Below are 24,784 nucleotides of genomic sequence, written 5' to 3'. Positions count from 1 at the left end.
TAAATGTTTGAAAATATGTGAAATAATCCCATAAGATAAAAGTTTCAGAAAACTCCCTTGGATAAAATTTTCAGGCAATTCCCCTATATAAAACTTTCAGGCAATTTCCTCATATTAAACTTTCAGGTAATTCCCTGGGATAAAACTTTCAGACAATACCATCAGATAAAACTTTTAGGTAAACCCATTGGATAAAACTTCCAGGCTATCCCATTAAAGATACATTATGGGAGATAAGATAACAAGATGGCAGTTCTCGCTATAATAGTTAAAAACTAGATAGTGTAAAGGTAATTTGCTGAAAATTTCAGTCAAATTGATCCACTATGAGCTGAGAAAGAAGCGGGTGAAATTTTTGGCATAGTCTCGGTCATCATTACTAAAATCATTAATATAAACAGCTTAGTCTCGATTATCCACTTTTATTGATGTAATTATCAACGGCCGTTAGCGGCATATAGGAATCTAATCCAGCCAACATCGAAGGCTAGCCTTGACATCGAGAGTTTATTATGGTCTGGATAAGTTAATTAATGTCTAACTGATAACATTTCAGGCCTAAAGAAAGACTTGTAATAAGCAGATTTTGCTCTTGCATAATGCATGTTTAAATAAAACTTTCAGGCAACCCCCTTGGATAAAACTTTCAGGCAATTCTCTGAGATAAAACTTTCAGACAAACCCCACAGATAAAAATTTCAGGCAATCTGCTCATAGAAAAAAAAAGTTTTGAGCAATCCCCTAAGATAAAACTTTTGGGCAAACTCCTCAGATAAAACTTTCAGGCAAACTCCTATGATGAAACTTTTAGGCAATCCCCTAGGATGCAACTTTCAGACAAACCTCTTGGATAAAACTATCAGGCAAACCCCTCAGATAAAACTTTCAGGCAAATCTTCTAGGATGAAACTTTAAGGCAATCCCCTAGGATAATATTTATGTGAATACTAAACAGTATTAGAAGTATTTGTACATACCAATGGTTCACCAAACACTTCTATAGGTTGTGATGCATCCCGTAAATCTTGTTCTGTCATTGGTTCAGCTTCTCCTGAAATTAAGAAACCAAGACGACTTAGTCATCAACATCTCGCTCCCTAGTATACCAAAAACCAAGTTAACAAAATACTTAAGGACTGTGCAGTCTACCTTAAAGTTTAATCCTGCCTTTCTCTTTATTTGCTATATCTAGTTAGTTGATATTAATGTGAGAGAGAGAGAGAGAGTTTAACCTCAACTCGACACAAACTAGGTCATTTTGGGACTAACATGTGATGGTTTAATTTTATTTCAATAATTCGCTTGCGCCTAGGGGTCTTTAGCAGTGGGAGGAAATAAGAGGACCCGGCGAAAACCCACGAGGTTGAAAAGGAAACCCTACTCTTCATCACATACAACAGGGGGATCAAAACCACACCAGCATACGCTAACCATTCGGCCATCCATAGACTATAGAGTAAATTACCTATTGTATCTTCAAATTCCTCATCAGGTACAGTTTCAACATATTCTTCTACAACTTCTTCATATAATATAGGATTTCTACAATATATATAACACATATTTAATTTCTCTCTTCATATAAAGTAGGATTTCTACAACATATATAACAATTTATTTTATGATCAGTAGTGGAATACCGCGTTTTATCAGTGAAATAAAACTGTTATTCCACTGGCTAGCAGTATATTTAATATACAAAAGTTTACTTCAGGCTTCTCCCTTCATAATATTGTCTAGCTGAACATATATTTCATACCACACTTTAACTCAGATTTATTCAGTTAAAAAAATCCCACATTTTTATAAATATTCCAAAAATAACCTTTCTGTAAGCACAGTCTAATATTCATATCAAAATAAAATCAGAAATGTTCGTATTTTGAATGAATTTAAGATTGTGTTATGAAATGCCAACCTTTAGTTTCAAAGTTTCATGTATTTAATAATACTGGTCACTGGCGACATTTGAGCAACTTTTTAGTAATTTTACAATATTGACAAAAAAAAAAAGGTTTTCTGTAAAATCATGAATACTTTGGGAAATTGGAAAGAGAACAAGTCAACTTGCACGATAATTTAAAGGAAAGGGATTTGTTTATTTTTGGGAAAAAAGTTTCAATACAGTTTTTGGTCCTTTCCCGATATGTACATTTAACTGTGCATGAACATATGCTGAATAATACAATTTAACTGTGCATGAACACAATACTACAAAATACTGATACAATTCACTTGAGAATGTAATTACAGATTGATACCATCCCAATAAATATTTCAACATGACGTAGGACAACTGCACAGCAAAACATAGAAAGCACAGACATTCTAACAGATTGAGATTTGCAATCTGTTGTCTCAATTCACACTACTTTTTCAAATTGTTTATTTAAAACAAGATTATAAGCCATACATGCCAATGCCATGACATAGTTTTGGCAGACGACTTAATTATTTCCAGCACAATCACATTTTGAAAATACAATTGTAACCAGTTTTTTTTAATCAATTCTTGCAGAATTTAAGGGTTAAACCGCAAACTCTATATTTTCCATAATATTTGAAATTAAAAACACGAATTAGAATTCAATATTGGTCAATTTAAATCAACATTGATGTTGTTATCTTGCTGTGAAAATATGGGGTCCTAATATCCAATATCTAATTAAGACACAATGGTTTCGGGTGCCATTTGTAAAGAACAAAGAAAAACAGATCCAGCAAGACCATGCAGTTATAATTAGTAATGGCTGATTCACAAACAACAAAACAATAATAAAAAAAAAACCCATGTAAAATGACTAAGCAGGCACAAACGACTGCAGTTCAATTTAGACTGTCCACATATTTCACAAAACATAATTGGTTAGAAATGACATTAATTTTTTCAAAAAATGAATAAAAATCACATTACCGTAAATACATTCATATTATATTAATACATGCTTTTTAGACGCATTTTCATCTGTTTTAAGGTTCCAAAGAATAGAGCCATACACCCTTTAAGACAGGTGTGTGTGTGGGGGGGGGGGTGAAATTGGGTTTAAAGTCCACCTAACACAAACTAGGTCACTTAGGGACTAACATATGGTACATTTTTTTTATTTCAATAATTTGCTTGTGCGTAAGGGTCTTAACATTAGGAGAATACCGGATGACCCGAAAGAAAACCCTAGAGGGTAGGCAGGTGACCTTAGTCACCCTACTCCTTGTCATGTACAAATGTGAGATTGAAACACCACTTGACTCAACAGTCCTTAATTAATATGCCCTTCAACCATTCAACCACCCAATTCCCCCTATTAAAGAATGGTGTTCATTCACATTTTCATATCTTGATTTTTATCAGTCGGATTCATGATTGTTTTTAATTCTAAAACCAACAATTTTTGATATTTTTATTGCATACGATATATACATGTAACAGTACTGTTACAGATTTATAACCGTTTAATGTTATTGTAGTTAGTTAAATGCTTATTGTGAACATCAAAACTTAAGAATTGAATATTCTGCGTCATGCAAGTGATAATAGAAAACCTAATAGTATAATCCAGTGTATAACATAATTAAAGTGGACAAATGTGATAATACAATATAATCTTAGTGGATGTCATCAACTAGGTTTTATTGAACAAGTCCACTCTAAAATTTTCATATATCCCGAACAAATTAAGCAAAAAAAAGATACAGAGAAATCAATTAATTTCTATAGCCACTGCAAAATCAATGATAAAACCATTAATATTTTCTTGATCTTCAACACAATTAGTAAGTATTAGATCACTTCAAACTATGTTATAAAGAAATGATTAAGGTATTAATTAATACTGGTACAAAAGGTGGGTAACTTAAAATGACTAAGAATGTTTAATCCTGTAAAAAAAAAAATAAACAAAAATTGTTTTGAATATTTGAAGAAAACTAACATCTGCATAAATTTATCAAAATATTGAAATAAATATTAATTATTATAAATCCTGTTAATCTATTTTCAGCTAAATTTAAATTCAGCATGTAAAATCATATTCAGGTACTTTCAGCTAAATAAAAACTTTCATTAATATGAATTTATGTTCATACATTAGGTCAAGAAATAAAAATACCTGTGATTATGGTTACTTAGCCCCCTAAAACTGAGTCATTTCATTCAAACTGATATTAAACAGGCATTATGTAAGAGCTAAATCTGCCTATTGCAGGTCTTTCTTTATGCCTTAAATGTTATATAAATTATATTATTAATTAGACATTTATTAACTTAAGACCATAATCAACTCTTGATGCCGTCAGATGGTCCTGATTTTAAGTAGATTAGAACGGTTAGGCCATTTAATGATTTAATTTAATAATGGTGAAGCAAGGCTAAGACTTGAATGACCAGTATGGTGGTTACGATCAATGCACAAAACTACAACCATTGATAACTTCGCTCAAAATAAAGTAATTTGAATAAAATTTTCAATATATTCATTTTGCATTATCTATTTTTGAAATATTATAGCAAGATCGACCAGCTCTTTATTTAAATCTTACATAATACCCCTTTAATATGTGTATCTTTAGTGAAAAATAACAACAAAAACAAGTGCAATTCCACACCAACCAACAATAAACATCAACAGTGCTGACTTACGGCTGTTCGCCATCAGTTTTAGATGTGTGAACAGGTAGCGTTCGTTCTTCGTAAGGTGTAGCAGGGTGAGGTGAGGAATCAACATGTGTAGCATTATCTACAACAGGTTCCTTCATTTCTTTATTTTTACTTGATAAAATACAGAAATAGGGGAGGGATAATATATAAATTACAACACTTCTATGGCAGACAATTACTGCCATGATCAGACAACATCAGGTAATCAATGTAATTGATAAGATATAATATAGGATGCTAAAATGTGTTAATGGGGTAGTACATTAAGAATATTTTGGTTCTGATACAGGCTGTTAATGGGGTAGTAAATAAAGAATATTTTCGTTCAATGAATTTATGGATTTAATCAAAAGACTTGAATGGGGTTTCAAGTCTTGTCAATATAATACTTTAATCATTTTGAGACTAACATATGGTCACTTTCATGTCTATGGTTACATGTGCAATGCGCACAAGGTTCTTTAGAAAAATTAAATGAAATCGAGTTGAACTTCCTACTGTTCTGCTCCGACTGGGCTAATGAAGACGGGAGGTTCTTTAGCAGTGGGAGGAAAGTGGACAACACAGAGACCCCATGAGCTTAGGCCGACAACTTTACTTTCTGTCACCTACAACCAGTGTGATGGTTCCAATTATTGCACACGTCTTGTCAAACCTTCAAAAGCTAATATCTTCGCTCGCAATGGAGCAATTTGAATGAAATTTTCAATAAGTTCATATTGCATTATCTATTTTCGAACTATTATAGCAAAAATGGCTAGTTCTTTATCTAAATCTTACATAATGTATCTTCAATGAATAAACATGAATTTATAAAAAATAATATCAGGTGTATGCTCCCACCAATTAAAATCACCTGTACCATGTTGTTTATACACAGACTATGTAACAATTAACTCTCACTAGAGTTAATAAATATAAAAATATATTATTTCACTATACATTCACTATAATTTTGTTTTGTTTTTTATACTTTGGCTGACCTCCACTCTATACAGATCTGCCTGGATTAGATGGGAGTTCGTAGCAGGGGTCATTTGGTTGTACTTTTGACTAAATGACGAAAACTTCTAATATCTGGCTTTCATTTCATTTTGTTGTCTTCTGTTCAACAGATTACATAAATCTTGACTAAAAAAATCCTTTTAATAGCCAATCCCCCACATCATCCAAAATATGGTTTATTTAAAAACTCCTTTAATTGCCATTAATAAATCGGATTGATCCAAGAGTTTATCAATTTAACATCAAGTATCAAATGATCCTATCTAATTAATCTAAAGTAGACTAACTTACATTAGTGATGGTAATGGTCTATCTTCATATCGTGGTGGGGTGGGTGGCGGTGACACGTGTGATGTGTAAATATCATCGTTTAATCGTGGAGGAGTTGGATGTCGTACAGGCTCTAAGTCAATATGCACAGGATGACGAGGCTGTAATTAAAAAAAGAAAGGAAATAATACAGAAAAAAACATTTAAATATATTTGTTGTCTCAATTATCCAGCTTATCATTAAACATGAATTCTTGTCAACTGAGAAATGACTGATTCTCTCGTTGGCTGTTTCACAGGTGCTGTAATCATTGTAAACATAGATCAATCGCTGAATTTGGATAATGATGGACAAGTTTAATTTGTTCATTTCCTGATACAAATTATGACAGGGTGGCACGGCGAATAAGGTGCTAGCTGAACAACCAGATGGTCTGGCAAGGAACAGCATCCATACAGACCAAATGTACAGACCAAATATCCCTCATAGCTCACTGCATATCGTAAGCCTTTTTTCATTAACCTGATGGTTGCAGAAAAGTATATGTGTATAGTTTGATGCCATGAGTATTCTCTTGATAAAGAAATGTATGCTTTAAATATTCTGATAATCATTTATGTAAATTGTGTTAGTAAATACAGACAATAATGATTTAAAAAAAATTATTAAAGAAATTAAGATGAAGACTGACCCCATTTAATTCTAATAAATCATTGACATGTAAATCTTTATAACTCTGTAGTCGTAATTCATCCATCTGGATCTTTTTAATCTTAGCTTTATCATAATCTTCATTTTCTACAGCTTGTCTCTTCTCTACTTCCATTTTACCTAACTTCTCACCAACCTATAACATCAATATCAAATTTTATACCTATCATATTAATCCTAGTTGTAGTCTTCTCAATTAAGCAGAACAGCGGGATGTTAAACCCCATTTCATTTCATTCACTTTTCAAGCAAAGAAATTAGAAACACCCACCATACTGTTAATTTTTAACTTCTAAACGTCAATGCCAACAACATTTGACTTTCAGTATGTCTCACAGCCCATACGCTGGGTTTTTGGGAAGAAGCCTAATAAACAAGTGAGATTGTTGATGGAGACCTGACTGCTCATACTATCGACACTACAACCTTGGTTTCTTGGGTTTTCTCCATATTTCACCTTTGGTGTTAGATATAATAAAAGTTTTGTCTACACTTACGACATCCAGATGCAAATAACCAAAGTTTGGGGAGAACGAAGTGGACACTCGTATTGTGAGAATGAGATGCTATGTTAAAGTTTCTGAATGTTTTGTGACCTATAAACAAGAAGAGAGAGAGAAATGGGGTGTAAAGTCCACTCAACACATACTAGGTCATTTCGGGACTAACATATGGTTCATTTTATTTCAATAATTTGCTTGAATGTAAGGGTTTTTAGCAGTGGGAGGAAACCGAAGGACATAAGAGAAAAACCATGAGGTTGGACAGACGACCCAACTCCTTGTCACCGTCAAGCTGGGAATTGAAACCATGCAACTTGACTCAATGACAAGCCTTATGATTTCACGCGCACAAGACCATCCAACCCCCCTGTACACAAGAAGAAGGTTAACATGTGTAAGGATGGTTTATCGTAATTTTAATTTATGTAGTATTGTTACTTACCTTTTGTAGTTCACCAATAGCTGTTTTTAACCTCTTGGCATAATCATATCGTTCTTCTGAAGAATAAAATTATCAAAAACATAAAACAATATGGAGAGAATAGACAGACACATATTTCCAGCTTTCTATCAGTTAAATTGTAGCTTATATGTAGGCATACGAATTGGGAGGACCTTAAATCCCTGTCTGAAATCACTGCCTGAAAAATCTTGAATTTTTGTCTGAAAAAGCTTTATTTTGTGTAGTTAATGGCTTATAATGTGACCCCTTTGAATATCTGCTTTAATCAATATGCCCAAGTGATCAAAAACACTAATGGTTTAACTGTTACAATTGAGAACATTAATATATCGCGATATCAACGCAATCAAAAAGGAGACTTTGTGTATGAATCAATATTTAATTGAGCCTAACTCTATCTATTACTCACGCAATACAGCTTCTTGTTTTTTACGCTCAAGTTTCCTGATGATCTGAGCTATTTCTGGGTCTTGGTACATGTCAAAGGCTAGATCATCCAGTGGTGAAATATAATCAGGTCTGTAATGAAAAAAATGAATGATAAGTTACCTTGCACTATCGCATGTGTACCTATTGGTGAACTGGAATAACAGAATATTTAACATTTAATTAAGAAAACAAAACCAAATTGTTGAAAGGTAACTGATCCCTCTGAGTCAAACAAAGGTTGATTGAAAATCTTTTTAAACAACAGTTGTAATTGGTGCTGGTTGGTTAATATCTGAATAGAATGTCGAATGTTGACAAAATTAATGATTTTTTTCAAATCTTTGTAAGTAAGCTTATAGAAAAAAAATGAAGCATTTCTGGACTAATATTCCTTATAGAAAGAGGTTCAGCTTTCACAATATCACAGTTTGCAAGAAATTAATATACCTCATATGAATTTCAGTGACTTTTATAAAACTTATAAATAATTAAACATCAATGTTTGTTACTTGACATAAATATACATGTTGTTATATGTCTAATTATTTTCTTTTATGAAAGGGACAATACCCCTCTAAGCAAGAACAAAGTAAAAAAGTTATATTAACGTTAAGGTTACCAGTATAGTAAATTGAACTAACTACTATTGAAGTATTATTTATTATATTTTTATGACTTTATATATAATTTCTATAAATGAAATACATTCTGATCTTGTTTTCTCGACTGTCTTCCTTTTGTAATCTGATTAAAACACAGATCCCATTTCGTTTCGTTTTTATAGTTCAAAATTTTGTTTTACTTGTCTATACTCATTAGGATCTGGAATAGTTGTTATATAACCCACGTTCTGAATGATGTGAGGGATTAGCCAATGAAACAGTCTGTTACAGTGAGTTCTTGGAGTGCGTTGCACTGAACTATGGGTATCTCAGTAGGAACATCAACGCTGATTAGTTAATCAAAAGTCTGACGCCATAGGGTCAAAAATCGCTTGTATGACCCCTGATGCCACTTCCCACTGCAACTGGTCAGATCTTCAAGTCACCGAAAGTATTAAAGATAGGTTGCCAGGCAACGAAACATACGCCCACAGCGGCTAAATCGTCCGAGCGGTCGACAGGGGTTGTCGCATATTTATTCCTTTGTGGGTAATTGGGGGCCTTTACAAGACAGTTCGATACAGATCAGATTATAATTTTTGTTGTTTGAGGGTTCACAAGGTTCTACAAATTGAAACAAGGGTCTCAACTCTGAAAGTAATCTACAGAAATTGTTGAAATTTGACAGGCTTTTTTGTTTCACAAATTTAAATGATGCATATAAATTTCATACATATTGGATGATAACTTTCATCAATCGAGCATTAACAAGGTTGAACAAAGTCAAACAAGGGCAATAACTCCAGAAGTAATAAACGGAAATTGCTGAAATTCAATAGGATTCTTCTCTTTACTAATTTAAATGACGAACGTAAATTTCATACAGATCAGCATATAACTTTTGATGTTAGAGCATTCACAAAGTTCAATAAAGTGAAACAAGGGCCATAACTCTAGACGTAATAAACAGAAAATGCTGAAATTCAATAAGCTTCTTCGTTTCACTTATTGAAATAATGCATATAAATTTCAGAAAGATTGGATGATAACTTTTGGCGTTAGAGCGTTCACAAGGTTCAATAAAGTGAAATAAGGGCCATAACTCTAGACATAATACACTGGAATTGCTGAAATTCAATAGGCTTCTTCATTTCACTAATTTAAATAATGCATATAAATTTCAGAAAGATAGGATGATAACTTTTGGGGTTAGAGTGTTCACAAGGTTAAACAAAGGGAAACAAGGGCCATAACTCTAGAAGTAATAAACGAAAATTGCTGAAATTCAATAGGCTTCTTCGTTTCCCTAATTTAAATATTGCATATAAATTTCACAAAAATCGGATGTTAACTTTTGGCATTAGAGCGTTTACAAGGTTCAACAAAGTGAAACAGGGGCCATAACTCTAGACTTTAAAAACAGAAATTATTGAAATTAAATAGGCTTCTTCATCTCACTAATGTAAACAACATATATCAATTTTAAAACAATTGGATGATAACTTTTGGCGTTAGAGCGTTCACAAGAAATTGTGGACGATGGACGGACGGACCGACGGACGGGGGCGACGGCAATATACGTCCACATTTCTATGTGGGCATATAAAAATGCAAGAGTCCGGATAAGCGGTTTTGACGTTCACGTCCAAACGACTCAATATTTTGAACTGAACTTTTCAGACAAGGTAAATACACTATTGCTCTATATTTTGGCGCATTCAGAAGGGTTGCCTTTATTGAAATAACATTAGCTTATTTCCAGATTATCGGTAAAGTTTTTGTGGAAAGAGAGAGAATCAATAGATTGCATACAGGATTACATATTTCAGATGAGATGGATTTATTAACTTGCCATTTATATGATCAAGCCCAGTAGCTTTAGAGATATCCATGGCTCGTAATGTTCGTCTGTCTACTTCTCGCCGATATGCAATTTTTTCGTCTGACAGGTAGCAAGTAAAACTACCTTTCGCTTGCGACAGGTGGATTAAATTTTACTTGATGTTAAGTAAATTGACTTAAGACAACAGAACTTACGTCCACGTCGCATACATTTAATTATTCATTTCTAAATGCAAGAATTAAGCACAGAAATACCGCCATTTGCACTGTTTACATTTCGCTCTGGCGTAGATTACAATTACAGTTTGGAAGTTCAAGTAGCCAGTTTTATAACAATGAATTTCACACCATATACGCTTGTTTTCATCTGCTTGACACCAGCTTATAGCATTATGAAGTATTATTTCTCAATAAGTTAAGATAAGTTGCCAGGCAACGAAACCTACACCCACAGCAGCTAAATCGTCCGGGCAGTCAACAAGTGTTGTCGCATATTTTTTACTTTTTTTTGGTAAAGAAACATTTATAATACACTAAAATCTGATTAAGAGTAACAACTCATGAAGTAATTATCAATCTGAAGTCAATCGGATGATAACTTTAGCCTCTAGGTAGTCACTAGTTTTTTCAAAGTGATCAATAGCCATAAGTTTGGCAGTAATTATCGGAAATTGTTGAAAATCAATAGGATTCTTTGTCTCATGACCTCAAACACTGTGTATAAATTTAATGTCAATCGGATATTAACTTTAGCCTCAAGAGCATCCACAAGATTTTTTGAAGTGATGAAGGGCAGTAATTATCGGAAATTGCTGAAAATCAATACGCTTTTTCGTCTTATGACCGTAAACACTGCGTATAAATTTAAAGTCAATCGGATATCAACTTTGGCCTTTAGGGCATCCACAAGATTTTTGAAGTGATCAAGGGCCATAACTCTGGAAATAATTATTGAAAATCGCTGAAAATGAATAGACGTCTTCGTCTCATGACCTTAAACACTGTGTATAAATTTAAAGTCAATCGGATATTAACTTTGACCTCTAGAGCGTCCACAAGTTTTTTCAAAGTGATCAAGGGCCATAACTCTGGCAGTAATTATAGGAAATCGCTGAAAATCAACAGGCTTCTTCGTCTCATGACCTTAAACACTGTGTATAAATTTAAAGTCAATCGGATATTAACTTTAGCCTCTAGAGCGTCCACAAGATTTTTCAAAGTGATCAAGGGCCATAACTATGGCAGTAATTATCGGAAATCGCTGAAAATCAATAGGATTCTTTGTCTCATGACCTTAAACACTGTGTATAAATTTAAAGTTAATTGGATATTAACTTTGGCCTCTAGAGCGTCCATAAGATTTTTGAAGTGATCAAGGGCCATAACTCTGGAAGCAATTATTGAAAATCACTGAAAATGAATAGACGTCTTCGTCTCATGACCTTAAACACTGTGCATAAATTTAAAGTCAATCGGATATTAACTTTGACCTCTAGAGCGTCCACAAGATTTTTTGAAGTGATCAAGGGCCATAACTCTGGCAGTAATAATCGGAAATCGCAGAAAATCAATAGGCTTCTTCGTCTCATGACCTTAAACACTGTTTATAAATTTAAAGTCAATCGGATATTAACTTTAGCCTCTAGAGCGTCCACAAGCGATTGTGGGCGCCGGACCAACGGACCGCCGGGGGCAACGACAATATACGACCACATTTCAATGTGGGCGTATAAAAAACAAAACGAAATATAGATTTGTATTTTAATCAGATTGCTCTAATTCTCATTCCTGTGGATGACATGACAGTTTTGTATGATCAATATGGAAGCTTTACTGAGTAAAACAAAATGAAATGGGGCTTAACGACTTTTCTGCATACACCATGCAGCATTGTGCGAGTATTTCGCACTGATAGTCGTGCTACAGACAACTCTTCTATTGATTTCCAATTGTCAATAGATCTTGGAAATGCTGTCAATGGTATACCTTAGCTTTTTGTCCCATCTGAATGGCTAGACACTTTTTCTGACAATGGGAAACTAGGCTGAAAAATCCTGTGGAACTCTCTCAGCCAACACCAGGATCAAATCAGGGACTCATTAATTAAAGAGGCAAAGTGGCTCTCTCTACTGAGTAAAACCGATTTTTGTCATAAAAATTCAACACAGACACAACTTTAATGTCCATTAAAACCAGATATAATGTTATGTAAGAAAATAAGATATTAGCCTAAAATGTTACATGTATTTAGCTATCTACTTTTATTAAATATAATGAGAGTATTCCTCATGACTAAAAACAAAATAAAAATAAAGTTTTGTATTGTCATTAACCCTATTGCACTTGGTACATGTAATTATTGCCTAACCCAGTCCTTGAAAAATTTAGAGAAAATTGATCTTTTTTACATTGAGTTTTGTAGATCATTTTCAAAACCACTTGAAACTAGACTGTTACTCGGGCAGTTTTAGATGCTAAAGGAAGCAGTATTTCAGGTAGTCCAGGTGCCAAAGGGTTAATATCCATTTCAATTCATAACAAAACTTCGATGTCTTTCTTTTAATCAGCTACCTATTAAATAATGTTAGATCAATAACGAGAGCATCGCTAACGCTGCAATAAACGTCTACATTCCTGCTTTGATATGGTACTTTTTAACATGAAGAGAATGAAATATGAAATGGCTGTAATATGACAAGAGGCAAAGAATGCTAGGCATTGGGTTTGTTTTGCCAAATTTTCAGACAAAATATTAACAAAAAAGTGGGTGTGACACTGCCCCAGGGGGTCGGGGCATGCACCAAAATCAATAGTTGCTGTCTTTACGGTATAATGCAAATGTGGACGTATAAAAATGATTAGATAATAAAATAATAAATTGTTTTAGTAATTCTCATATCCTTATTAGTAATCTGCTGCAACTGTAATAAAAAGTTTATTGTAATATTATCGACTAATCTGTAACTAAAATATATTAATCCTAATATCTTTAATTAATTATTATACTGAGCAATATCTACATATTTGTATCTAAACAAGCCAACAGTGAGGCTGATGTCCCCCGCCGAAATAGGAAAATAATTAGAGAGTTATTGTGTTCCAAAGTCTCAGCAAATCAAATTGCTTATCGCTCTGCTTAATCTGAGCAGAAAATGCTCATTATCGATCTTAGTCAAGGTATTACTGTAATGAAACTATACACCAAGTTTCATCACTCTCACTTAATTAGAACTAAAGTTATAGTGTCCCAAAGCATCAACCAATCAAATTGTTTATCTCTGCTTACCCTAAGCGGAACGGACAGACAAACAGACAGACGGACGAACCCATTTTAATAGTTCCCTGCTTTCTTCGAAAGGCGGGGGACAATAAGCATGAACATTTACTCAATTCGAAGATCAACCAATCAAATTGTTTATCTCTGCTTACCATAAGCGGAACGGACAGACAGACAAACAGACAGACGGACGAACCCATTTTAATAGTTCCCTGCTTTCTTCGAAAGGCGGGGGACAATCAAAGTAGGAGAGTTATTGTTTTCCAAAGTCTCGACCAATCAAATTGCGTATCGCTCTGCTTACCCTGAGCAGAAAATGCTCATTATCAAACTTAGTCAAGGTATTACTGTAATGAAACTATACACCAAGTTTCATCAATCTCACTTAATTAGAACTAAAGTTATCGTGTCCCAAAGCATCAACCAATCAAATTGCTTATCTCTGCTTACCCTAAGCTGAAAATGCTCATCTTCGAACTCCATCAAGGCATTGACCTAATCAACACATACACCAAGTTTGAACATTCTAGCTCAATTAGGAAGAGAGTTATCGTGCCCCAAAGTATCAACCAATCAAATTGCTTATCTCTGCTTACCCTAAGCGGAAAATGCTCATCTTCGAACTCCATCAAGGCATTGACCTAATAAACACATACACCAAGTTTGAACATTCTAGCTCAATTAAAAGTTATCGTGTCCCAAAGCATCAACCAATCAAATTGCTTATCTCTGCTTACCCTAAGCGGAAAATGCTCATCTTCGAACTCCATCAAGGCATTGACCTAATCAACACATACACCAAGTTTGAACATTCTAGCCCAATTAGGAAGAGAGTTATCGTGTCCCAAAGCATCAACCAATCAAATTGCTTATCTCTGCTTACCCTAAGCGGAAAATGCTCATCTTCGAACTCCATCAAGGCATTGACCTAATAAACACATACACCAAGTTTGAACATTCTAGCTCAATTAGGAAGAGAGTTATTGTGTCCCAAAAAGTGTGACGGACAGACAGACGGACAGACAGAAGGACAGACAGACGGACAGACAGACAGACAGACAGACAGACAGACGGACGAACCCATTTTAATAGTCCCCTGCTTTCTTCGAAAGGCGGGGGACAATTATTTATCCTACTATAGTATATCTCATATTTAAATACTTACAAAAACACAAAGTCGGGTCTAAGGGGTTGACTATCAGTATAACTATTACTACTATAGTTGATGGGAAGGGGAGAAAAATACACACAAATATTAAATTATTTTTAGAGTAATTCTTAAATAAATTGATGCATTTTATATGTATTTACTGTATATTCAAATTATTTCTCATAATTGAAACAATTATAATCTATGTAGGCGCTCTTTTCGATCTCTTTTTGACTAGATGTTTTTTTATAGGCTATAAAATAATTCACTGTTCGAGACTTTAGTGCTCTCACAAATATATAATAATTTGAATTTGAAGAATTTTTAAAGGTTATTCAAGCTAATTCTTTAGTATTTGTTATTTGATATGTCTATTTAAACTTATGGATTTTGATCTGTTTTTGTCTATTATGAGATATTCATTAATATTTAATTCAACGAAAACAGCTAATAATCAATTTAAAACAACAGATACAAGAAAATATATTGATTTGAAAGATTTATCACTGCCAATGAATCAAATATTCCTAAAACAATTGAATAATAACTTAATGAAACTATTCCAACAGTAAAATCAACATTTGATATGACCACTACAAGTCTTATAATAAATAAATATTTATAAAACTTAACTTACTTGTTTATATAACCATCTACTATTGGATCTTTCATTATTTCCATTCTCTTGTCACTTAAATCAAGAAAATCCTAAAAAAAAATAATAAGAAAGTAACATCATATGTTAGGAAATCATATGTAATAAAAATGAAAGTACAGTGGGTTCACATTCAGGATTGCTCGTATTTTGTACATATCTACTGTACCAAAAAGGCATGTCATCTTCCCAAGAAAAGGAGGTTTAAATTAGCTTCCCCCAACTCAAACTGACTCTCACAACATGATGTATAGTCATCTTTATTAGCTTGGTTGGTGCAAAAAAGTAAAAACCTTAAACCCCATTTCATCTCATATTCATTTCTAAAAGGTAAAAAATGATGGCATAGCCATATTTTCTGAAAATTGCCACATTATCACCTTAAGAAAGTACCTATTTGATATCGATCAAAATAAACTGATATACATGGCAAGTATATTATGTATCAGACGTCATACAGGTTGAAATAAAAAAAAAGACAGACTGTTTCACTCTGAACAATCAATGGTGACAGTAGATACTAGTTGAATGAGGTGGGGATATATAACCATAATCATAGATAACTTACAGGATCCATAATATCTAGTTTCTTTGGTTCAATATTATCTCCAATAACATTAACAGCTATCAACCCAACCTATAGATAAACAATACACAGTAATATTAGTATTTCACTTAAACAAACAATACACAGTAATATTATTACTTTGGTTGTTAAACAAACAATACACAGTAATATCATTACTTCAGTTAAACAACCAATACACAGTAATATTAGTATTTCAGTTAAACAACCAATACACAGTAATATTATTATGTCCATTAAACAAGCAATACACAGTAATATTATTATTCCGGTTAACCAAACAACACACAGTAATAATATTAGTATTTCAAATCAAATAAGTTAACTTCAACTGTCAGGTTTATGATTGTTTAAAACTTGAGTGGTGAATTAACAAACTTAAATATGGGATTTCCACTTATATAATTCTATTCTTATATTAACATAACATACCCTTTGAACATTGGAGAATAATTTGGCCCCTTGATAACATTCTAATATTTTAATTATTAACAAGTTAAACTGGGGTGTAATTTGTATATAGCTTATTAACTACATCGCTCATACAGAAAACAAGAAAAATATTCAAGAATGATTCAACGACTTTTGGATTATCATATATTTAAAGCCATTGGTCGTTAATTGTATTTTTTTTTTTAAAATATCAAATTTTTCATAGTTTAATCCATGCTAAACTTTACTCCATTTCAAGGAAGAAAACAAAACCAAATACTAATGATAGATATCTGCTAGTTTGAAATTAATCGTAATAAATGGAATTTATCAAACAATTATAGGTGGCACTGGTTTGTTTATTATTGTCGGCAGAGGATGCTGAATGTTGAGAAACTTTCAATTCATGATATATTTGGAATACTGAATGGAATTGAGCCATTTTGGAATTATTATTCCTATTAGAGATTCAACTTTCACAATACTGTAGTTGGCAAGCGATTCAAAGTCTCTCAAATAACACCAAGCTTTTTTGTTTGAAGGTAATATTCAATTGAGTTTTCTTCACCTGATTATATTTATTTATATTTATTAATGTGGTTTTTTTTTATATTTAACTTTAATATTGACCTGATTATAAAGGTTATATCTATTAATGTGGTTTTTGTGCATATGTAACTTTAATACTGACCTGATTATAGAGGTTATATTTATTAATGTGTTTTATATACATATTTAACTTTAATACTGACCTGATTATAGAGGTTATATTTATTAATGTGGTTTTTATGTATATTTAACTTTAAGAAAACACCATGAGCATCAACATGTACAGATTTCAACTCTCTTGCTTTATATCCAGTTTTCTCATTATCTGACAATGATACATATCTGAAAAAATAAAAAATTTCATACTTAAAATATAATTTATAATCTATTCCTGAGACTCAGTCACCAACATTCCACAGAAACACAAAAATATCATTTTTAAATTCAATTTTATGTTTTAAAATCAATTTCAAGTTTTAAAATCAATTTCAAGTTTTAAAATCAATTTTGAGTTTTAAAATCAATTTCAAGTTTTAAAATCAATTTCAAGTTTTAAAATCAATTTCAAGTTTTAAAATCAATTTCAAGTTTAAATATCAATTTCAAGTTTTAAAATCAATTTCAAGTTTTAAAATCAATTTCAAGTTTTAAAATCAATTTCAAGTTTAAATATCAATTTCAAGTTTTAAAATCAATTTCAAGTTTTAAAATCAATTTCAAGTTTTAAAATCAATTTGATATTTTAAAATCAATTTGACACTTTATAATCAATTCCATGTCTTAAAATCAATTTCACTTGCTTGATAACTATATCTGTTTGTGTATCGAAACGTAGCATGTTAATAAATTCAGAAGTAGTATATCCATATAAGTGTTTTTAATTTAATCAATTTCACGTTTAAAATCAATTTCATGTTTTAAATTTCATGTTTCATAATCGATCTTAAAATCAATTTCCCTTAAAGAGAAAAAAAGAAGACTGTCATCAAAAGCCTATATCCTTGTATACCAAACCGAAGTCATATTTGTTTCAATTGAAACAGAAAAATGGTTAAATAAGACAAATGTTTAATTAACAAAATGCATAGCCAAATTTGATGTGTGTACTGAGTTTTATAAAAATATGCAAAAGAAACAAAACTGATTCAGAATGATAAAACCAGTTCAATATCCCTTTAACCTCATTTGGTGAGGGATAATAATACAGGCAATGTAATTAAAATGACAAATTGCTAGGCAACGTTAAGAGGCTTAACCAAGTACTGATCAGCGATTTTACCATTTTTTCAATACTTAAGTTACATTATTTGAATTCATGGAAGCTTATTTTAAGAACAATAGACAACTTTAACAGGGTTAATACATCAAAATAATTAAAAACTACAAACCCTAATCTTGTGTATCTGGCATTCTCTAATGATGGCTTGGTTCCATCGGGTACATCACCCACAAAAAATTCTATTTTCGTTGCTGTAACACAAAAGAACATTTACATGTATTGTCTAAATTTCACAAAACAGTTCAGCTGCATTACACGTACTTAAAGCTCCAATAAGCCAGAATAAACATCCAAAATGGAGTATAAGACCATACACAATCAAAAGAACTTTTTCTTTTATTACAAAACATTTTGATTGAAATATTATTCAAAGCGATCAATTCGAACTTAAATTATACTATGGTCATTAAAAGTTGACAACAATTTTAGTATTTTTACACTGTCATCTTTATCTGTCTTTGACAAATAATGTAATCATAATTCTATTTTATTCACACAAACCAGCCAATACTTCACAAAGTTGTTTTTGATATTCAGACGAGGGGGAACCACAATGGAAAATCATGATGAACTTTCTCGGTAAATGCACGGATCTAACATGGGACCTCCAGGAAAGCGACCAACCATGGCTTAACACCAACTCCATTTTTTGAAATAAACTGATTGTCAATAATGGCATGTTTTTGCAGGTTCGCTGTGTTATTCTGTACTTACATATAAGATATTGATGAGCTAGAATCTGTATTTTGCGTAACCGTGATCTGAAGTTTAACTGAATAACAATATCTTGCGGATATAAACAAAACCTGTGAAAAAATAAAATAATTTAAAGTAACGGTCAATAAGCATAATGGGTTGTATTTTCTATGGTCAACATCACATTTGTTATGAGCTGGAAAGACAAGTCTGAATGATTCCATAATCTGTATCCAGTGCAATAAATACAGAATACCAATTCATATCTAATCTCAACAAATACAAACATACTCTATAGCTAATGTTGGTCTAGTAAAAAGTTAACTGACTAAAAAAAAACGAAAGAGATTACAAGTTTTAACACTTTGAATCAAAATGGCTGTGATCTTGTAGTGTAGTAATGCTTGCCATATGAGTGGCTGTTTTTTTTTTTATGGCCACCGACTTCATTTGTTTACATCAAAACTTTTTGATGGGAGGGCTTTGCAAAGTTACTGGTTCTGGTTAAACATTTAAGTTTATATTACATATCATACAACACTATTACTAAACAAATATTTACCTTGAAGACTGCCATCCCTTGGTTAGTGGTCCATGAGTATTAAGTTCCGATGCCTTGAAATTTTCGTCTTGTCCCGATACATGGACAACACGAAATGGAAGCTTGTATGGCATCTTAGTTCTGTAATTCATAAATAACGGATTCATTTCAAAACAATTGTTATTGACCTGTCTTTACATTGATAATTAAAAACATTCACACATTCTAACAATAGTCATTTTAAATCGAGAACCAATGGAAACTCTCCTATTGACAATGTCTTCCAATTTTCTTCAGAGAGAAACACAGCATTACACAACCATAGAAACAGTTGCAGTTCTAGTGAGTTTGATGATTACCGAACAAGTCACTTCATGAACAAAGATAAATTAATAATCTAACAAAATCAATAACTATTTTTTTTGCCCTGCTAGGAATTTCCGGTCTTCAATGTTTATGTAAGTATCTACATTGTTCTTTGCATGTTCTGCAATAACCTTTGATCAATATTTCACAATAATACAATTCCTGGATATCTATCAATATGCATGTACCGTATGTAGGCTTATATTTATTCAACTTATGTTAACAATAATGGTTAGAAAAACAAACATCATGAATGTACTTCAAAAATAAATCCCAAATGAATGCGTTCTTTTTTATAACAAACTAATAAAGCAGGTTCCTTTATTTCTGTTTGATCTCTAAAGTTTAATTGTAGATTTTGCTTTGTAACACAAGTACAATATACATTATAATACAGAAAACAATATTATGCATCCATCCACGAACCAAATGAAACATGGGAATCAAAACAGTGACCTCATGTTAAGACTAGAGTCGGAGATGTTTCTGCGAAATGCTAACAAATTCAAACCTATTTATGCTCCATAGGCTTAAAGGACAATATTGGTGCCAGTCATTATCACATATGTGATAGAACTGGTTAAACGCGTTCAAAATATTATTTTATCACAGAGATCATTGCTACGATAGATGTGTAATCAATGCTTCAACAATCGGAAGCGACGAACGCAAAAGGAAAACACAAGTTATCCCTCTATATAACTGACTGAAGTGACGAGTGATAACAGATACATGGGCGAATTTCTGCTCACTTGGAAAGTGTTTAACCAGTTCTATCACATAAGTGATAATGACTGGCACCAATATTGTGCTTTAACCAAATGAAAATTTGATAGACTATTCCACTGAGATACAAACACATACAGGAATGATCTTATTCTTGCACCACTGCTCCAGAACAATGTAGAATGTTGTTTGGGTGGGGGGGGGATCTGTCCTCCGCCATCTTCTATTAAATATGTCAATAAAGTCGCTGATCGTGCATTATTCAGATAATATCTGACTTTCCAGAGCTTTTTATTATTGATTATTTAAAGATACTTTCCCAGAAAGGTATTTATCGGGTGGTTATTTTCAATAAAAGTATGTCAAATTTGGTATATATGGAAAGTATATATATATAGACACCCAGGATTATCCGAAAAACGCCCATGGGGCAAGCACTGGGCAAAATTGTCACTGTATCACTAACTGACAACCCAATTGTTATCTGCCAGCTTATTGTGTGCCAGCTTAAGTGAGGGAGCGGTTGGTATTTCTTGATCAAATGGTTAGTCGGTTTTGGGAATATTGAGGGGTGTCAACGTACAAAAGACTCTGCAAATAAACGGCGGAAAAAGAAGTTGACAGAAATAATTAAGAATTTACCTAGGCCCTAACAACAGCTTACTCATACATGTAGCTATAGGTATCCCTGGCGAATACAAAGTTTTAAGAGGTAATTGAAGCAAATTTTTGATAGATTGGTTACTTTGAATATGTTTTTAGTCCAAATATATCATCAAATCACAAAGTTTGTATGCGGGAATGTATCTTTAACATTTAATCAAAAAAAACAAACCAAACGTTTTTTACGATACATAATCTCCATCCTTGAATCCAATCGAATTAAAAACAGGCATTCAAAATAACTTTCACAATATTGTAGTTTGCAAGTGATTCAAAATCCTATAAATTAAATGATGTTAAGCCACTTTAATGTGTTAATGTTCCTTTATGCTGACATTATTCACCAATGTAGTTTGTTTGAAGTGCAATAAATATACCAGAAGATTTTAAGCTGATATTGCGGGAGCCATGATGACTCAATGAGTAAGGCACTGGCTCGCTAACCTGGAGGTCCTGTGTTCGATCCCAGCATTGATCAAGAAAGTTCATCAGGATTTTTCGCCGTGGTTTCTCTTTGTCAGTGGTGTAGGACAGAGGGCCTGGCTAGGTAGAACATATAGTCATTTGTTTTTCGGCTGAATAATATCACTATTAATATAGCAATCGTCATACAAACTAAATCAGAGAGATTTCAATTTGACAGTTTTTACGTATTTTTGAAACGGGTTTCGAAGTGTTTTGCTCTTGTTATGCAAGAACTTTTTCGACATTCCAAAGATAAATTTTAAAATGTTCCTATTTATTAATTAGAACAAGTTTCTCTTCAGTTTTAAGTTTATATATTTTACGCTGATGTGTATTGCATTTAACCTTCCAAGTGGAAAAACGGAAAATTTGACCATTTGACCTCCAGAGTCACAAATAATGAAGGTGAATTTAGCAAGTTTACATCTTTCTTTATTGAAGGCTGCGTATTCACTTTGACCTTTGACCCCGAACATCTCGAAAACGCCCCAACGGTCGACTGATTACCACTCGGCATCATATTCTACGCAAAATAATACTATCGAAAAGTTGGGTCTGGTTTTGTGCCTTTACAGAATTTACATATTGACCCTTTCAAAATTCTATACTGACTGTGAGATATTTTCCCTTATTGCGGTGTCAGCGATCAAAATGATCGAATTTCAAAATAAGTGCTTATAAATCATGGCATAACTAAAGTCAAGAGCTTTGTTTTGAATGTGAAATTATGGTGCAGTAGTTTTAAAGATCTAACAAATTTCTTTGATGTAGTATCCTATCCATTCAAACAGAGATACATGTAATATGATCCATGTTGTAGACAGGTGATTAACTGCGTTCCTATATAAATTACACGTGTAAAAGTCTTCAGTTCATCAAAGTCTGCTTTTATATGGTTTTCAAAATCTGTCAACTTTACTGTCTCTGAGCTCCCCCTGCCTTCACAAACATCTTTCGTTGGTTTTGTTCAACATGTGACAGAAGCCACAATGTGTTGTGATAAACACAAGCAGTCAGAAATGAAATGAAATAAAATGGGGTTTAACGTCCTACTGTTCGGCTCCGAACAGGGCTAATGAAGACGGGCATACACCATACAGAGTGCTATGAGGGAAATTTTGCCTGGACAGCGGATCTTTTACGTGCATGCCAATGTGTACATGGCACCTCGGGTTTTCGTCCCATCCAAACAACAGCTGTCCTTTTCAGGCCCTCCGTCCTGCACCACTGACAAGGGAGAACCACGCCAGAAAATCTGGACGAACTTTCTTGGCCAATGCAGGGATCCAACACCCGACCTCCAGGCTAGCGAGCCAGCGTCTTACTCACTTAGCCACCATGACCCCCACAAGCAGTCAGGTTATACATTGGAATATTTTATTGCAGAATGGATTTTATTTTATCAGATGTGATTTCAACCATGTGTTAAGTGCAAAATAACTATAATTACGTATAGGCCTATGTACTACATGTATCGTAGTTTATTCATACAGAACAAAAACACATACTGTCTGATTCATCGTAAATTTTAAACGGATTTCTTCGATTATGAACAAACTACTTAACTTTGGTTATTATAAACTTACCTGTGTGTTTGTAATGAACTCCCGTTTGATAAAATCCATTGCACAACTAATTATCACAACGATGAGAACAATTTCTCTCTTGAAAAATTTGAAAATTTACTTGTAATTTCGACAGAGTCGATGTAAACAATGTCTTCGTGACGTATTGGTCGAATCCAATATACCTGTTGCGGGGGTTGGTTAACATTGAAAGATAGTTTGACAGCACGATCATTTTGATCGTATATGGGTTTGGGCGACGAAAAATATCAATTGAAGGCAATTACATAGGAGATTTATATGGAAACCATTGATCGCCAGTCTATCAAATTTTCTTCACAATTAAAATATCACTGATTGCACGGATACTCATAAAAATAAAATCATGAATAAACTATAAATATCCTATCTTCTTTATGTTATAAATAATTTAACAAGGATCATGAAGCTTACCTCCGAATTCTCTGAGTGTATTTTTAATTTTATACGCATTCTTTCGATCGAATAATAACCGCTTCAGTAACATCTTTAAGCATGTTGCGGCAGCCCTCAGCGTGTCTATTGCCGTATTGGGTGCCCGGGTGGGTATATAATGCTACTAAGCCCGTATGACCCCGTAAGAAGCGGAACATTAATTCTCGATTCGACAGTTTTGACCAAAGTGTGATAAAGCCCGTAAAACGAATGTATAGTTGTGTTTGTGCGGCATGCATGTTCAAAAGTAAATAATCCCATCCGTTTCGCTAATCAAATAATTAGAACAAAATATTTCAAAAAGTAAAGCTATAAAATTTGCAGAGATTTTACTAGAATGTAAAAGACGGTAACTAAATACAGGAATGCGGGTAGTTATGTGTGCGAACGCTCAAACTCAATGCCAATTGTCGTAGGTATCCAGACCAGTCGGACCAAAGACTACTCGGACTAAGACCAGTCTGACCAAAACAAGACCAGTCGGACCAATTAAATTATATTATAAGGCTAGACAATATGCTATTTATTTATTATTAAATCACAATACAAAGAAGCAAATAATTCTTATACGGAATTCTTATATTTAGAGTTGTTTGGTTCAATTTTGTGTACGTAAATAAATCAACGATTAGTTTTAAAATTAATTAATAATGGTGCCAAAAAAAAATATCAATCTAATTTTTCTTTACTCTTGCAATGAGACTCGGTATGTCCAGACTTTTGACAGTTTCTACATATACGGGTATACTGTTCTTGTCTGATAGCCTAATTTTACTTTTTCCACATTCGCGGTATCCCCAGTGGTTTCATTCCGTTCTACCCCACTAACCCCTGGGTTACTATATATGGGGGGGGGGGGGTGGAGACACGTTTTCAAGTT

The 24,784-nt window shown here is 33.0% G+C and overlaps 1 protein-coding gene across 6 annotated transcripts in view; it reads right to left on the bottom strand.

The window, feature by feature from the left end:
• Positions 1–24,784, bottom strand: part of LOC126826793 (centrosomal protein of 104 kDa) — a 46,184-nt gene that overhangs the window by 19,981 nt on the left and 1,419 nt on the right. For 2 of the 6 annotated variants that reach the window (XM_050555871.1, XM_050555874.1), the window contains exons 2-15: positions 19,667–19,786; positions 19,123–19,214; positions 18,518–18,599; positions 17,333–17,471; positions 16,131–16,199; positions 15,545–15,615; positions 14,923–14,973; positions 8,017–8,126; positions 7,587–7,642; positions 6,622–6,777; positions 5,951–6,090; positions 4,637–4,765; positions 1,466–1,542; positions 978–1,051 (exon numbers count right to left, since the gene is read on the bottom strand). In XM_050555871.1, the coding sequence (XP_050411828.1) occupies positions 978–1,051; positions 1,466–1,542; positions 4,637–4,765; positions 5,951–6,090; positions 6,622–6,777; positions 7,587–7,642; positions 8,017–8,126; positions 14,923–14,973; positions 15,545–15,615; positions 16,131–16,199; positions 17,333–17,471; positions 18,518–18,599; positions 19,123–19,214; positions 19,667–19,779 (1,359 nt within the window). In that variant the 5' untranslated portion in view covers positions 19,780–19,786. Of the gene's footprint in view, positions 1–977; positions 1,052–1,465; positions 1,543–1,697; positions 3,877–4,636; positions 4,766–5,950; positions 6,091–6,621; positions 6,778–7,586; positions 7,643–8,016; positions 8,127–14,922; positions 14,974–15,544; positions 15,616–16,130; positions 16,200–17,271; positions 17,296–17,332; positions 17,472–18,517; positions 18,600–19,122; positions 19,215–19,666; positions 19,787–24,784 lie in introns of those variants that run through there. The other 4 variants (XM_050555873.2, XM_050555872.1, XM_050555876.2 and 1 more) reach the window with 4 other exon arrangements.

This window comes from Patella vulgata, chromosome 7, assembly GCF_932274485.2.
Source record: "Patella vulgata chromosome 7, xgPatVulg1.2, whole genome shotgun sequence".
Classification (NCBI taxonomy): Eukaryota; Metazoa; Mollusca; class Gastropoda; family Patellidae; genus Patella; species Patella vulgata.
This window is presented reverse-complemented; position numbering and strand designations above follow the sequence as displayed.